Source organism: Electrona antarctica, assembly GCF_951216825.1.
Source record: "Electrona antarctica genome assembly, chromosome: 16".
Lineage (NCBI taxonomy): Eukaryota > Metazoa > Chordata > Actinopteri > Myctophiformes > Myctophidae > Electrona > Electrona antarctica.
The window spans coordinates 5,368,518-5,384,790 of record NC_136797.1 but is presented as its reverse complement, the minus strand read 5'-3'; the positions used below and the strand labels follow the sequence as shown (position 1 = coordinate 5,384,790).

The following is a 16,273-nucleotide window of genomic DNA, read 5'->3' as shown; positions in this document are numbered from 1 at the left end:
TTAGAATCTGATCTCAGGTCAAAATGTGTTAAACATGTATTATATCACGGATGAAGAAATGCTGCTGTTCTTTTTAATCTGTTTTGTTTTTTGTCTATTGCTTTGAAAATGTATTATGTTGTATCTCCACGACAAATGAGGGAATAACCTCAACATCTCGAGAAAAAAAAAAAAAAATCTGATCTACAAGCTTCATGTGTTGCTGTTGTGTGTGTGTGTGTGTGTGTGTGTGTGTGTGTGTGTGTGTGTGTGTGTGTGTGTGTGTGTGTGTGTGTGTGTGTGTGTGTGTGTGTGTGTGTGTGTGTGTGTGTGTGTGTGTGTGTGTGTGTGTGTGTGTGTGTGTGTGTGTCCTCTACAGCCATACATTGTGGAGATCTGTGACAGCCTGCGAGGAAAGATCTTCCACAAGTTCATAGAGAGGTGAGAGGGGGGAGGGGCACTTAGACTTAATTAAGCACAATGTCTTCATTAATTAATGTTGTAATCAAGCACAATGTCTTCATTAATTAATGTTGTAATCGAGCACAATGTCTTAATTTAGCACAAGGACACTTTGGTAGAGGTTTGGGTTGTTTAGTTACCTCGTCGGTGAGGGAACTCCAAATATGGTTAAGATATCTTTGCTCTTATGCACGCTCTATCGAGCACCGAAGTCTGACGTCAATATCGATCGCTAGAGGGCGCCAAATCCACGGGTTCATGTACCTTTTATTTGCATTGTAATTGAACTGTTTGAAAAATAAACATGTCATCCCGGCCGTTTCACTCATATGGATATGAAGAATCAACTGACTGAGAGAAAACGCTGTTGTTACTGCTGCTGAATTAGTAACATTTTCGCTAGAAACAGACTGTATCAAATATGACTGACTGACCGGTCGTAAACGATACAGAGACACCTCCCTGACAATTTCGCCGAGACAACTTGTTTATTTTTGGACCAGAATTCTTACATGAGACGATTTTAAGACGAGCCCATGTTATTTTCCGTAGAGAAATTACTTCCGTGAACCAGGGGATGAGTGAGTGGCGTCAGGACTTCGGCGCTCTATTGATTTGGAAATGAATAATCCAAAACTAGTCTCCTCATTGACGTACATTGTACTGTGAAAACAATCCAAGACTAGTCTCTCTCATTGACGTACATTGTACTGTGAAAACAATCCAAGACTAGTCTCTCTCATTGACGTACATTGTACTGTGAAAACAATCCAAGACTAGTCTCTCTCATTGACGTACATTGTACTGTGAAAACAATCCAAGACTAGTCTCTCTCATTGACGTACATTGTACTGTGAAAACAATCCAAGACTAGTCTCTCTCATTGACGTACATTGTACTGTGAAAACAATCCAAGACTAGTCTCTCTCATTGACGTACATTGTACTGTGAAAACAATCCAAGACTAGTCTCTCTCATTGACGTACATTGTACTGTGAAAACAATCCAAGACTAGTCTCTCTCATTGACGTACATTGTACTGTGAAAACAATCCAAGACTAGTCTCTCTCATTGACGTACATTGTACTGTGAAAACAATCCAAGACTAGTCTCTCTCATTGACGTACATTGTACTGTGAAAACAATCCAAGACTAGTCTCTCTCATTGACGTACATTGTACTGTGAGAGCAGAGTGACTCTCACAGTACACTCTGTAGCACATAGACCAACGTAAAGATGATCAATACAGTACGTAACATCACACCACTCAGTCCAGGCTTTTTATTCAGTTATTTCTTTATTATGTCAAAATTCCTGTCGTTTGAAGATCCAGATCTGTGAATCCAGTCCGGGTTTTCTTCCTAATGCAAAACAAAAACAAAGATCCGTACTGGGTTTGTGAGTTCACATTATTATTAGCAACAAACATATTAATTTGTCCTTGTTTTCTCTTTCTCCCCTCAGTGACAAATTTACTCGTTTTTGCCAGTGGAAGAACGTGGAGCTGAACATCCATGTGAGTAACTTAGGCCTTCAGCAGACGCTCTTAACCCTAACATCCATGTGAGTAGTTGCACAACTTAGGCCTTCAGCAGACGCTCTTAACCCTAACATCCATGTGAGTAGTTGCACAACTTAGGCCTTCAGCAGACGCTCTTAACCCTAACATCCATGTGAGTAGTTGCACAACTTAGGCCTTCAGCAGACGCTCTTAACCCTAACATCCATGTGAGTAGTTGCACAACTTAGGCCTTCAGCAGACGCTCTTAACCCTAACATCCATGTGAGTAGTTGCACAACTTAGGCCTTCAGCAGACGCTCTTAACCCTAACATCCATGTGAGTAGTTGCACAACTTAGGCCTTCAGCAGACGCTCTTAACCCTAACATCCATGTGAGTAGTTGCACAACTTAGGCCTTCAGCAGACGCTCTTAACCCTAATTATAACTAACCTAATTATAACTTAGGCCTTCAGCAGACGATCTTAACCCTAATTATAACTAACCTAATTATAACTAACCTAATTATAACTTAGGCCTTCAGCAGACGATCTTAACCCTAATTATAACTAACCTAATTATAACTTAGGCCTTCAGCAGACGATCTTAACCCTAATTATAACTAACCTAATTATAACTTAGGCCTTCAGCAGACGCTCTTTACCCTAATTATAACTAACCTAATTATAACTAACCTAATTATAACTTAGGCCTTCAGCAGACGCTCTTTACCCTAATTATAACTAACCTAATTATAACTAACCTAATTATAACTTAGGCCTTCAGCAGACGATCTTAACCCTAACATCCATGTGAGTAGTTGCACAACTTAGGCCTTCAGCAGACGATCTTAACCCTAACATCCATGTGAGTAGTAGCACAACTTAAGCCTTCAGCAGACGCTCTTAACCCTAATTATAACTAACCTAATTATAACTTAGGCCTTCAGCAGACGATCTTAACCCTAATTATAACTAACCTAATTATAACTAACCTAATTATAACTTAGGCCTTCAGCAGACGCTCTTAACCCTAACATCCATGTGAGTAGTAGCACAACTTAGGCCTTCAGCAGACGCTCTTAACCCATTTTGACCTGAGATCAGATTCTAAAAATGTCAGTCGTTCGATTTTTCAAAAATAGCAGATCTACAAGCTCGTAGCGCGCCACTCGGTGGCGCGCTATGAGCTTGTAGATCTGCTATTTTTCAATAACTAAAGCATAACATAATGCTAACACCAAAAGGGGTTCCCGCCTAAAATGGGTTAACCCCCTTATGGCCACACTAATTAACAGTGGATTGTGCCTTCTACCTGCACTATTCATATTTTAAATTCATCATTTTAATGCCAATAGAAAAATCTACAGTATATCTAATTTTCACTCAGTCCTGATGGTGGCGGTAACTTCACCATTATGCCTGAATTAATGACTGAATAGAGCCAATCTGGCGATGTCACTTCCGGTTAAACGGAACATCAACATCCGCTATCTTTCTGCACTGTGTTACACAGTCATCTGATTAAAGGATAGCGACACATTTGTCAAAAGTCTAAAAGGTGAACAGTATGACATGAAATGCAAAAAAAATCTCGATTCAATTACGATTTCTACATTTGTTTGGCAACTAATTGAATTATTGATTCGATTGCGATTAATCGTTGCAGCCTTACAAAATAATAGTCTATACTATACTATATATATACTATACTTTAGCTATTGAAAAATAGCAGATCTACAAGCTCGAGCTTGTAGGTCTGCTATTTTTGAAAAATCGTGAAAATGTGGCTGCAAATTTGTAATATACAGTATCTTTAACTCAAATCTTTGCTTCTGGGTGGTCCCTGGAACAACATATTTTGAGATGGGGGCTGGAGGCCAAATACAATTTTTGGGGTCCTTGACATGAAATAGTTTGAGCACCACTGACATAGAAACATAGGGCTTTTCAGAAAACAGAAGCACTATCTAAGTCAGGGGTTCTCAACGTTTTTGGCCGGGGACCCCCGAAAATGCTTTGGCAACGTCTCGGGACCCCCGCCCCGCCCCCTCCCGACCCCCAATATAAATTGACTGCTACAATAACCTTAAACCATTTTGGGCGGGAACCCCTTTTGGTGTTTTAAGCATTGTTATAATTTAGCTATTTAAAAATAGCAGACCTACAAGCTCGTAGCGCGCCACTCGGTGGCGCGCTACGAGCTTGTAGGTCTGCTATTTTTGAAAAATCGTGAAATTAAAACGAGAACCCCTGATCTAAGTAGTACCAGTACTCATCCAGTATCATACGTATGGGTCTTCATCAGAGGCCCATGCCAGAGTTATGGGTCCCATGGGGATCTTGGAGGGTCCTATAGGCCAGGGGTTCTCAACCCGTGGGTCGCGACCCCTCGGGGGGTCGCCAAATTATTTTAGGGGGTCCCCAAATTATAAAAAAAAAAAAAAATATTTATTTTTTTAATTTCACGATTTTTCAAAAATAGCAGACCTACAAGCTGGCGTGCTACGAGCTTGTAGATCTGCTATTTTTCAATAGCTAAATTATAACATAATGCTTAAAACACCAAAAGGGGTTCCTGCCCAAAATGGGTTAAGGTTATTGTAGCAGTCAATTTATATTGGGGGTCGGGGCGGGGCGGGGGTCCCGAGACATTGCCAAAGCATTTCCGGGGGTCCCCGGCCAAAAACGTTGAGAACCCCTGCTATAGGCCACTACCATTACATTCTGACCAATATTTTGTAAAATATTATAATCACCTTAAACCTAAGTTTTCCCTGTTTTGGGCAGGTTGTTATAGACCAGGGGTGGGCAACTTTGAAGATGGAGAGGGCCACTATAGTTCCACACTCACTCCAGTGGGCCACTATAGTTCCACACTCACTCCAGAGGGCCACTATAGTTCCACACTCACTCCAGAGGGCCACTATAGTTCCACACTCACTCCAGAGGGCCACTATAGTTCCACACTCACTCCAGAGGGCCACTATAGTTCCACACTCACTCCAGAGGGCCACTATAGTTCCACACTCACTCCAGAGGGCCACTATAGTTCCACACTCACTCCAGAGGGCCACTATAGTTCCACAGTCACTGCAGAGGGCCACTATAGTTCCACACTCACTGCAGAGGGCCACTATAGTTCCACACTCACTGCAGAGGGCCACTATAGTTCCACACTCACTCCAGAGGGCCACTATAGTTCCACACTCACTCCAGAGGGCCACTATAGTTCCACACTCACTCCAGAGGGCCACTATAGTTCCACACTCACTCCAGAGGGCCACTATAGTTCCACACTCACTCCAGAGGGCCACTATAGTTCCACACTCACTCCAGAGGGCCACTATAGTTCCACACTCACTCCAGAGGGCCACTATAGTTCCACACTCACTCCAGAGGGCCACTATAGTTCCACACTCACTCCAGAGGGCCACTATAGTTCCACACTCACTCCAGAGGGCCACTATAGTTCCACACTCACTCCAGAGGGCCACTATAGTTACACACTCACTCCAGAGGGCCACTGTAGTTCCACACTCACTCCAGAGGGCCACTGTAGTTCCACACTCACTCCAGAGGGCCACTGTAGTTCCACACTCACTCCAGAGGGCCACTGTAGTTCCACACTCACTCCAGAGGGCAACTATAGTTCCACACTCACTCCAGAGGGCCACTATAGTTCCACACTCACTCCAGAGGGCCACTATAGTTCCACACTCACTCCAGAGGGCCACTATAGTTCCATACTCACTCCAGAGGTCCACTATAGTTCCACACTCACTCCAGAGGGCCCACTATAGTTCCACACTCACTCCAGAGGGCCACTATAGTTCCACACTCACTCCAGAGGGCCACTATAGTTCCACACTCACTCCAGAGGGCCACTATAGTTCCACACTCACTCCAGAGGGCCACTATAGTTCCACACTCACTCCAGAGGGCCACTATAGTTCCACACTCACTCCAGAGGGCCACTATAGTTCCACACTCACTCCAGAGGGCCACTATAGTTCCACACTCACTCCAGAGGGCCACTATAGTTCCACACTCACTCCAGAGGGCCACTATAGTTCCACACTCACTGCAGAGGGCCACTATAGTTCCACACTCACTGCAGAGGGCCACTATAGTTCCACACTCACTGCAGAGGGCCACTATAGTTCCACACTCACTGCAGAGGGCCACTATAGTTCCACACTCACTGCAGAGGGCCACTATAGTTCCACACTCACTGCAGAGGGCCACTATAGTTCCACACTCACTGCAGAGGGCCACTATAGTTCCACACTCACTCCAGAGGGCCACTATAGTTCCACACTCACTCCAGAGGGCCACTATAGTTCCACACTCACTCCAGAGGGCCACTATAGTTCCACACTCACTCCAGAGGGCCACTATAGTTCCACACTCACTCCAGAGGGCCACTATAGTTCCACACTCACTCCAGAGGGCCACTGTAGTTCCACACTCACTCCAGAGGGCCACTGTAGTTCCACACTCACTCCAGAGGGCCACTGTAGTTCCACACTCACTCCAGAGGGCCACTGTAGTTCCACACTCACTCCAGAGGGCCACTGTAGTTCCACACTCACTCCAGAGGGCAACTATAGTTCCACACTCACTCCAGAGGGCCACTATAGTTCCACACTCACTCCAGAGGGCCACTATAGTTCCACACTCACTCCAGAGGGCCACTATAGTTCCATACTCACTCCAGAGGGCCACTATAGTTCCACACTCACTCCAGAGGGCCCACTATAGTTCCACACTCACTCCAGAGGGCCACTATAGTTCCACACTCACTCCAGAGGGCCACTATAGTTCCACACTCACTCCAGAGGGGCCACAGTGCACAGTACTGTCGTAGCAAAAATAGCTGATCTACAAGCTCAAAACGCGTCGCAATGCGACGCATTTTTAGCTTGTAGATCAGCTATTTTTTGCTATATTTGAATTGAAAACCTGAAAATTGTATTGCTATTTTTGAAAGATTCCCTCTGCATTATTCTCTACTCTCTCTCTCTCTGTGCAGTTGACCATGAATGACTTCAGCGTGCATCGGATCATCGGCAGGGGCGGGTTCGGGGAGGTTTACGGCTGCAGGAAGGCTGACACGGGCAAGATGTAAGTACCCTATTCAGGGGCGGGTTCAGGAAGGCTGACATGGGCAAGATGTAAGTACCCTATTCAGGGGCGGGTTCAGGAAGGCTGACATGGGCAAGATGTAAGTACCCTATTCAGGGGCGGGTTCAGGAAGGCTGACATGGGCAAGATGTAAGTACCCTATTCAGGGGCGGGTTCAGGAAGGCTGACATGGGCAAGATGTAAGTACCCTATTCAGGGGCGGGTTCAGGAAGGCTGACATGGGCAAGATGTAAGTACCCTATTCAGGGGCGGGAGGCTGACACGGGCAAGATGTAAGTACCCTATTCAGGGGCGGGTTCGCGGAGGTTTACGGCTGCAGGAAGGCTGACACGGGCAAGATGTAAGTGTCCCTGTTCTCTGCTAGCTAGCTGATAAAAAGATGCAAAGTATCCCATTCTGCACTAAATGATAAAGGATGCAAGTACCCCTGTCTCCACTTAATTATTTCTGTGCTGCTAGAGCTATTAGCACAAATCCCAGTTCCACCGTCCGCGTCCACTTTCTGGGAAGGATTTTGCCCCCATCGTACCTCGCAGTAAAACAATGAATGAAAGATGGCGGGGCAGTAAACTCTCTGGTGGCGAGCTGGAAGACACTGGACCGCTGAGCCATGGCACAGGCCGACGGAAGCTCTTTTATAGTGGGTTTTGAAGGAGGATAGGGGGGTTTGAAGGAGGATAGGGGGGTTTTGAAGGAGGATAGGGGGGTTTTGAAGGAGGATAGGGGGGGTTTGAAGGAGGATAGGGGGGTTTTGAAGGAGGATAGGGGGGTTTTGAAGGAGGATAGGGGGGTTTTGAAGGAGGATAGGGGGGGTTTGAAGGAGGATAGGGGGGTTTTGAAGGAGGATAGGGGGGTTTTGAAGGAGGATAGGGGGGGTTTGAAGGAGGATAGGGGGGTTTTGAAGGAGGATAGGGGGGTTTTGAAGGAGGATAGGGGGGTTTTGAAGGAGGATAGGGGGGTTTTGAAGGAGGATAGGGGGGTTTTGAAGGAGGATAGGGGGGGTTTGAAGGAGGATAGGGGGGTTTTGAAGGAGGATAGGGGGGTTTTGAAGGAGGATAGGGGGGTTTTGAAGGAGGATAGGGGGGGTTTTGAAGGAGGATAGGGGGGTTTTGAAGGAGGATAGGGGGGTTTTGAAGGAGGATAGGGGGGGTTTTGAAGGAGGATAGGAGGGTTTTGAAGGAGGATAGGGGGGTTTTGAAGGAGGATAGGGGGGGTTTTGAAGGAGGATAGGAGGGTTTTGAAGGAGGATAGGGGGGGTTTTGAAGGAGGATAGGGGGGGTTTTGAAGGAGGATAGGGGGGTTTTGAAGGAGGATAGGAGGGTTTTGAAGGAGGATAGGGGGGGTTTTGAAGGAGGATAGGGGGGTTTTGAAGGAGGATAGGGGGGGTTTTGAAGGAGGATAGGGGGGTTTTGAAGGAGGATAGGGGGGTTTTGAAGGAGGATAGGGGGGGTTTTGAAGGAGGATAGGGGGGGTTTTGAAGGAGGATAGGGGGGTTTTGAAGGAGGATAGGGGGGTTTTGAAGGAGGATAGGGGGGGTTTTGAAGGAGGATAGGGGGGTTTTGAAGGAGGATAGGGGGGGTTTTGAAGGAGGATAGGAGGGTTTTGAAGGAGGATAGGGGGGTTTTGAAGGAGGATAGGGGGGGTTTTGAAGGAGGATAGGAGGGTTTTGAAGGAGGATAGGGGGGGTTTTGAAGGAGGATAGGGGGGGTTTTGAAGGAGGATAGGGGGGTTTTGAAGGAGGATAGGAGGGTTTTGAAGGAGGATAGGGGGGGTTTTGAAGGAGGATAGGGGGGTTTTGAAGGAGGATAGGGGGGGTTTTGAAGGAGGATAGGGGGGTTTTGAAGGAGGATAGGGGGGGTTTTGAAGGAGGATAGGGGGGTTTTGAAGGAGGATAGGGGGGGTTTTGAAGGAGGATAGGGGGGGTTTTGAAGGAGGATAGGGGGGGTTTTGAAGGAGGATAGGGGGGTTTTGAAGGAGGATAGGGGGGTTTTGAAGGAGGATAGGGGGGTTTTGAAGGAGGATAGGGGGGTTTTGAAGGAGGATAGGGGGGTTTTGAAGGAGGATAGGGGGGTTTTGAAGGAGGATAGGGGGGTTTTGAAGGAGGATAGGGGGGGTTTGAAGGAGGATAGGGGGGTTTTGAAGGAGGATAGGGGGGTTTTGAAGGAGGATAGGGGGGTTTTGAAGGAGGATAGGGGGGTTTTGAAGGAGGATAGGGGGGTTTTGAAGGAGGATAGGGGGGGTTTGAAGGAGGATAGGGGGGTTTTGAAGGAGGATAGGGGGGTTTTGAAGGAGGATAGGGGGGGTTTTGAAGGAGGATAGGGGGGGTTTTGAAGGAGGATAGGGGGGGTTTTGAAGGAGGATAGGGGGGTTTTGAAGGAGGATAGGGGGGGTTTTGAAGGAGGATAGGGGGGTTTTGAAGGAGGATAGAGGAGTCACAACGTTTGGCTGCTGGTAGAGGCGTACACATCTTGGTGGCAGAATGCATTAATCCATGTCTACCTCTCTATGTCTCTATGTCTCTCTCTCTCTCTCTCTCTCTCTCTCTCTCTCTCTCTCTCTCTCTCTCTCTCTGCCCTCTCTCTCTGCCCTCTCTCTCTCTCTCTCTCTCTCTCTGCCCTCTCTCTCTGCCCTCTCTCTCTCTCTGCCCTCTCTCTCTCTCTCTCTCTCTCTCTCTCTCTCTCTCTCTCTCTCTCTCTCTGCCCTCTCTCTTTCTCTGCCCTCTCTCTCTCTCTCTCTCTCTCTGCCCTCTCTCTCTCTCTGCCCTCTCTCTCTCTCTGCCCTCTCTCTCTCTCTCTCTCTCTCCCTGTTAATCGCCTCCCTCGCCCAGACAGTGCAAATAAACGGCTGATAAGATGAATTATAATTTAATGTTGACCTCCTGTTGGCCGTCTCTGCAGGGGAGTCTTTAGTTGTCTGTTTTCTGATCTCGCGTGTGTGTGTGTGTGTGTGTGTGTGTGTGTGTGTGTGTGTGTGTGTGTGTGTGTGTGTGTGTGTGTGTGTGTGTGTGTGTGTGTGTGTGTGTGTGTGTGTGTGTGTGTGTGTGTGTGTGTGTGTGTGTGTGTGTGTGTGTGTGTGTGTGTGTGTGTGTGTGTGTGTGTGTGTGTGTGTGTGTGTGTGTGTGTGTCAGGTATGCCATGAAGTGTTTGGATAAGAAGAGAATTAAAATGAAGCAGGGAGAGACTCTGGCGCTCAACGAGAGAATTATGCTGTCGTTAGTCAGCACGGGGGTAAGTTACGCACGCACACACACACGCACGCACGCACGCGAGCACACGCACACACACTAACTAGTACATCTTCGTAAAGTTACGACGGTGATTTCATTCATGCCGTTTAAAACAAAAAAAACATTTGTCCATTTTAACCGCAAGCCTTAAGCCGAAAAATACCAGATATACAAGCTGACAACGTGTCGTTTATAGAGCTTATAGATCGACTCTTTTTCGGTGCACAACACCAGCGCAAATTATACAAGCCACTACGAACACAAATGTCCCAAGAAACTCTCTAGCCTAGCCACCGCTCTGGGAGAACAGAGCAGAAACTCTCTAGCCTAGCCACCGCTCTGGGAGAACAGAGCAGCTGATTTCTTTGTTTTGATTAGGCGTTCCAATATCGTGGTTTAAGCATGGCTAGACAATCAGATTGCTTCCTCGTGACGATCTGGATTGTATAATCAAGCATCGTTCTAACTCCAACCCCTAACGCACGCACACACACTAATACATCTAACTCCAACCCCTAACGCACGCACACACACTAATACATCTAACTCCAACCCCTAACGCACGCACACACACTAATACATCTAACTCCAACCCCTAACGCATCGTTCTAACTCCAACCCCTAACGCACGCATCGTTCTAACTCCAACCCCTAACGCACGCATCGTTCTAACTCCAACCCCTAACGCACGCACACACACTAATACATCTTCATAAAGCATCGTTCTAACTCCAACCCCTAACGCACGCACACACACTAATACATCTTCATAAAGCATCGTTCTAACTCCAACCCCTAACGCACGCACACACACTAATACATCTAACTCCAACCCCTAACGCACGCACACACACTAATACATCTTCATAAAGCATCGTTCTAACTCCAACCCCTAACGCACGCACACACACTAATACATCTAACTCCAACCCCTAACGCACGCACACACACTAATACATCTTCATAAAGCATCGTTCTAACTCCAACCCCTAACGCACGCACACACACTAATACATCTAACTCCAACCCCTAACGCACGCACACACACTAATACATCTTCATAAAGTCATGACGTACACACACACACGCTCATGAAATTAGGCTCTATTAAAATGATGTGTGTGCGTATGAGCAACCTCCATCTATCTAGCTGAGGCCGTAAAAGATGTGATTTGACGAAAGGAAGAGATGCAGTTCCTTGCTGACCAGCTAGGGGTCAGTGTTTAAAGAAAGAGATGCAGTTCCTTTCTGACCGCCAGCTAGGGGTCAGTGTTTAAAGAGTTGCAGTTCCTTGCTGACCAGCTAGGGGGCAGTGTTTAAAGAGAGTTGCAGTTCCTTGCTGACCAGCTAGGGGGCAGTGTTTAAAGAGTTGCAGTTCCTTGCTGACCAGCTAGGGGGCAGTGTTTAAAGAGTTGCAGTTCCTTGCTGACCAGCTAGGGGGCAGTGTTTAAAGAAAGATATGCAGTTCCTTGCTGACCAGCTAGGGGTCAGTGTTTAAAGAGATGCAGTTCCTTGCTGACCAGCTAGGGGTCAGTGTTTAAAGAGATGCAGTTCCTTGCTGACCAGCTAGGGGTCAGTGTTTAAAGAGATGCAGTTCCTTTCTGACCGCCAGCTAGGGGTCAGTGTTTAAAGAGAGTTGCAGTTCCTTTCTGACCGCCAGCTAGGGGTCAGTGTTTAAAGAGAGTTGCAGTTCCTTTCTGACCGCCAGCTAGGGGTCAGTGTTTAAAGAGTTGCAGTTCCTTGCTGACCAGCTAGGGGTCAGTGTTTAAAGAGAGTTGCAGTTCCTTGCTGACCAGCTAGGGGGCAGTGTTTAAAGAAAGATATGCAGTTCCTTGCTGACCAGCTAGGGGTCAGTGTTTAAAGAGATGCAGTTCCTTGCTGACCAGCTAGGGGTCAGTGTTTAAAGAAAGAGATGCAGTTCCTTGCTGACCAGCTAGGGGTCAGTGTTTAAAGAAAGAGATGCAGTTCCTTGCTGACCAGCTAGGGATCAGTGTTTAAAGAGAGTTGCAGTTCCTTGCTGACCAGCTAGGGGTCAGTGTTTAAAGGACCACTTCACCACTTTTCAACATCTCTTCATATAATTGGTCCTCACTAATGTTCATGATAAAACACCACCATTTTTTTCCTACTCAGTCTGTGTCTCATAGGAGGGCTTTGGGCAGTTCGGACACCCGTCCACCAGTGACATCATCATTAGGCAGATTTTTTTTAAACAAGATTTGTTTTAAAATATATTTAGATTTGTATTATCGTGAGAACGATGGCTTCAACCTTTGCATTGCAACTTTTCAGGAAAAGAACGCCTGCTGTTTCTATTAGCTTGGATTCACCATTGATGATGTCACTGGTGGACGGGTTTCTGAACTGCCCACAGCCTTCCTATGAGACACAGACCGAGTAGGAAAAAATGGTGGTATTTTATCATGAACATTAGTTGGCACCAATTATAGGAAGAGAAGTTGAAAAGTGGTGAAGTGGTCCTTTAAAGCCCAGAACAGTCCCTCCACGCAGGCAGTGTTTATACCAGTGGTTTGCAACCATTTGTGACCAGATTTGACTGAGAGCCTGCCATCGCGCAAATTCCAGCTTTTCACCAGAGGAGAAAAACTTTTTTTTTTTTTTTTTTCCAAAAATGAGTTAATAGCACAGGCAGACTCTTCACATACTAGAGCATGTCTGGAATAAGTGTCAGAGCTGAAATCGACATGTAAATATGAAATAAATGCTTAAACATGTAGCTAGGTGTAATGTTAGAGACCACAGAAGTGAACCTTTCAAGCCGGTTTTCTCAACTCGCTGTTTTCTGCAAGACATTACTCTATAAGCCATATCTCCAAAACTGGTGGGCCAAACTGAACAACCAATATGTCAATTTGAAGCTATGATTCCCTACTTTCATATGACATGAAAAAACGAAAATTCAAAAAAATCCAATGGCAGTCCCTCAGTCAAATTTAGTCACATTTTCACATCAATGCCCATTATTTGTTCTGCATTTGTGCCACGGAACCACCATTTGTGACCAGATTTGACTGAGAGACAAACTTTTGAATTAGTTTATTGCACAGGCAGACTCTTCACACATACTAGAGCATGTCTGAAATAAGTGTCAGAGCTGAAATCGACATGTAAATATGAAATAAATGCTTAAACATGTAGCTAGGTGTAATGTTAGAGACCACAGAAGACATGTAAATATGAAATAAATGCTTAAACATGTAGCTAGGTGTAATGTTAGAGACCACAGAAGACATGTAAATATGAAATAAATGCTTAAACATGTAGCTAGGTGTAATGTTAGAGACCACAGAAGACATGTACATATGAAATAAATGCTTAAACATGTAGCTAGGTATAATGTTAGAGACCACAGAAGACATGTACATATGAAATAAATGCTTAAACATGTAGCTAGGTGTAATGTTAGAGACCACAGAAGACATGTACATATGAAATAAATGCTTAAACATGTAGCTAGGTGTAATGTTAGAGTCCACAGAAGACATGTAAATATGAAATAAATGCTTAAACATGTAGCTAGGTGTAATGTTAGAGTCCACAGAAGACATGTACATATGAAATAAATGCTTAAACATGTAGCTAGGTGTAATGTTAGAGACCACAGAAGACATGTACATATGAAATAAATGCTTAAACATGTAGCTAGGTGTAATGTTAGAGACCACAGAAGACATGTACATATGAAATAAATGCTTAAACATGTAGCTAGGTGTAATGTTAGAGTCCACAGAAGACATGTAAATATGAAATAAATGCTTAAACATGTAGCTAGGTGTAATGTTAGAGTCCACAGAAGACATGTACATATGAAATAAATGCTTAAACATGTAGCTAGGTGTAATGTTAGAGACCACAGAAGACATGTACATATGAAATAAATGCTTAAACATGTAGCTAGGTGTAATGTTAGAGACCACAGAAGTGAACCTTTCAAGCCTGTTTTCTCAACTTGCTGTTTCTCTACAAGACATTGCTCTATAAGCCATATCTCTAAAACTGGTGGGTCAAACTGAACAACCAATATGTCAATTTGAAGCTATGATCCACTGCTTTCATACCCCTGGTTTTATGGATTTATACGACACCATTTCACATTTGCGTTTACAGTAGGCTTACCATACGTCCTCTTTTGCCCGGACAAGTCCTCTTTTGGGGGGCTGTCCGGGGGGGTTTTATAAATTCCTTCAAATGTCCGGGGTTTTACACGCATCTGTACACTCACAGACCATTCAGACCAAAGTGTATTACAATGCACGTTCAATGGTTCGTAGTGGAAAAACACTGTGGGAGGCGGACTTTCAGCCCGAACCCCTGAATGTGTATTATTCATAACTGCATGCGCGCTGACAGCACTGGTCCCGATAGCAGATCAGAGAAAGGCTCGCTGCTGCTCCGCTGTTGCAGCGCTGCATAGACTGTTGTCTCTTGCTCTCCGTGAGGAAAGCTTGAATTGCAAAAGAACTATCTCATCATTGACATGCAGAAAAAGTATGCTACTGTTTTCTTACCTTTGTGACTGACCAATGAGAAGCAGATTGTATTGTCTGCAAAGGAACTATGCGTCTGTCACAAATAAAAGTTTTCCTGCAAGCCCATGTCAACAACACAGACAAGGCAGCTGTGCGCGAGGTGAGTCCTTCTGCAAATTAAATTGACCCAATATTATTTTGTACAACCAAGCAAAGCATAAGATAATATGATGGTTTGGAGAATAGGCTGGTCTCTCTTTTTATAAGAGAAGCCATTGCATACAGGTTCTCAAACCTTTTAATTTCAAGGACCCCCATAACTGAGAGTAAAACTCCATTCCAGATTCCATTTGTACAGTATCAGAGTTAAAAGTTATTAAACTAATTAAAGGGTCCATTTGGTTCCATTTGTACTAGTTCAACTCTCAGAGTTACAGACCTGTAAGGGTCCATTTGGTTCCATTTGTACACTCTCAGAGTTACAGACCTGTAAGGGTCCATTTGGTTCCATTTGTACACTCTCAGAGTTACAGACCTGTAAGGGTCCATTTGGTTCCATTTATACACTCTCAGAGTTACAGACCTGTAAGGGTCCATTTGGTTCCATTTGTACACTCTCAGAGTTACAGACCTGTAAGGGTCCATTTGGTTCCATTTGTACACTCTCAGAGTTACAGACCTGTAAGGGTCCATTTGGTTCCATTTGTACACTCTCAGAGTTACAGACCTGTAAGGGTCCATTTGGTTCCATTTGTACACTCTCAGAGTTACAGACCTGTAAGGGTCCATTTGGTTCCATTTGTACACTCTCAGAGTTACAGACCTGTAAGGGTCCATTTGGTTCCATTTGTACACTCTCAGAGTTACAGACCTGTAAGGGTCCATTTGGTTCCATTTGTACACTATCAGAGTTACAGACCTGTAAGGGTCCATTTGGGTCCATGTGTTACACTCTCAGAGTTAGACCTATAATGGGTCCATTTGGGTCCATGTGTTACACTCTCAGAGTTAGACCTATAATGGGTCCATTTGGAACCCCTTCAAGGAACCATGAGGGTCCCTGGATCACACCTTTGATTACATTTAGGAGCATACCATTTGTTTTTGTTATAGATTATTTTGACATGTTATAGATTATTTTAACCCTAACCCAAACAGAACCGCGCACGACACATGCACACGCACGACGCGCACGTGCACGCGCACATGCACACGCGCATGTGTCCTCTTTTTGGTCATTCAGAATATGGTAACCCTAGTTTACAGCATGTTTACATTATATTCACAACACGTTGCACTACAGCTCAGAGTTATACAGCGTAATACTCTGTCTTCTCTCCCAAAGCTTGACAAATAAAGATCTTACAAAAAGTCCCTTAAGGCAAAACATATATCTCCATTTTTCATTTTAATCATTTAGCTCTAGGAAATCCCCACAAATAGAAGACATCTTGTTAACCAGACTTAGC

At 45.1% G+C, this 16,273-nt stretch overlaps 1 protein-coding gene across 1 annotated transcript in view; it reads left to right on the top strand.

Moving 5' to 3' along the window:
* grk3 (G protein-coupled receptor kinase 3) overlaps positions 1-16,273 on the top strand; it is a gene marked incomplete at its 3' end in the record, with an annotated part of 147,197 nt that overhangs the window by 56,218 nt on the left and 74,706 nt on the right. The window contains exons 6-9 of the mRNA XM_079525320.1: positions 359-420; positions 1,907-1,958; positions 6,976-7,067; positions 10,216-10,315. Coding sequence (XP_079381446.1) covers positions 359-420; positions 1,907-1,958; positions 6,976-7,067; positions 10,216-10,315 — 306 coding nt within the window. The remainder of the gene's footprint in view (positions 1-358; positions 421-1,906; positions 1,959-6,975; positions 7,068-10,215; positions 10,316-16,273) is intronic.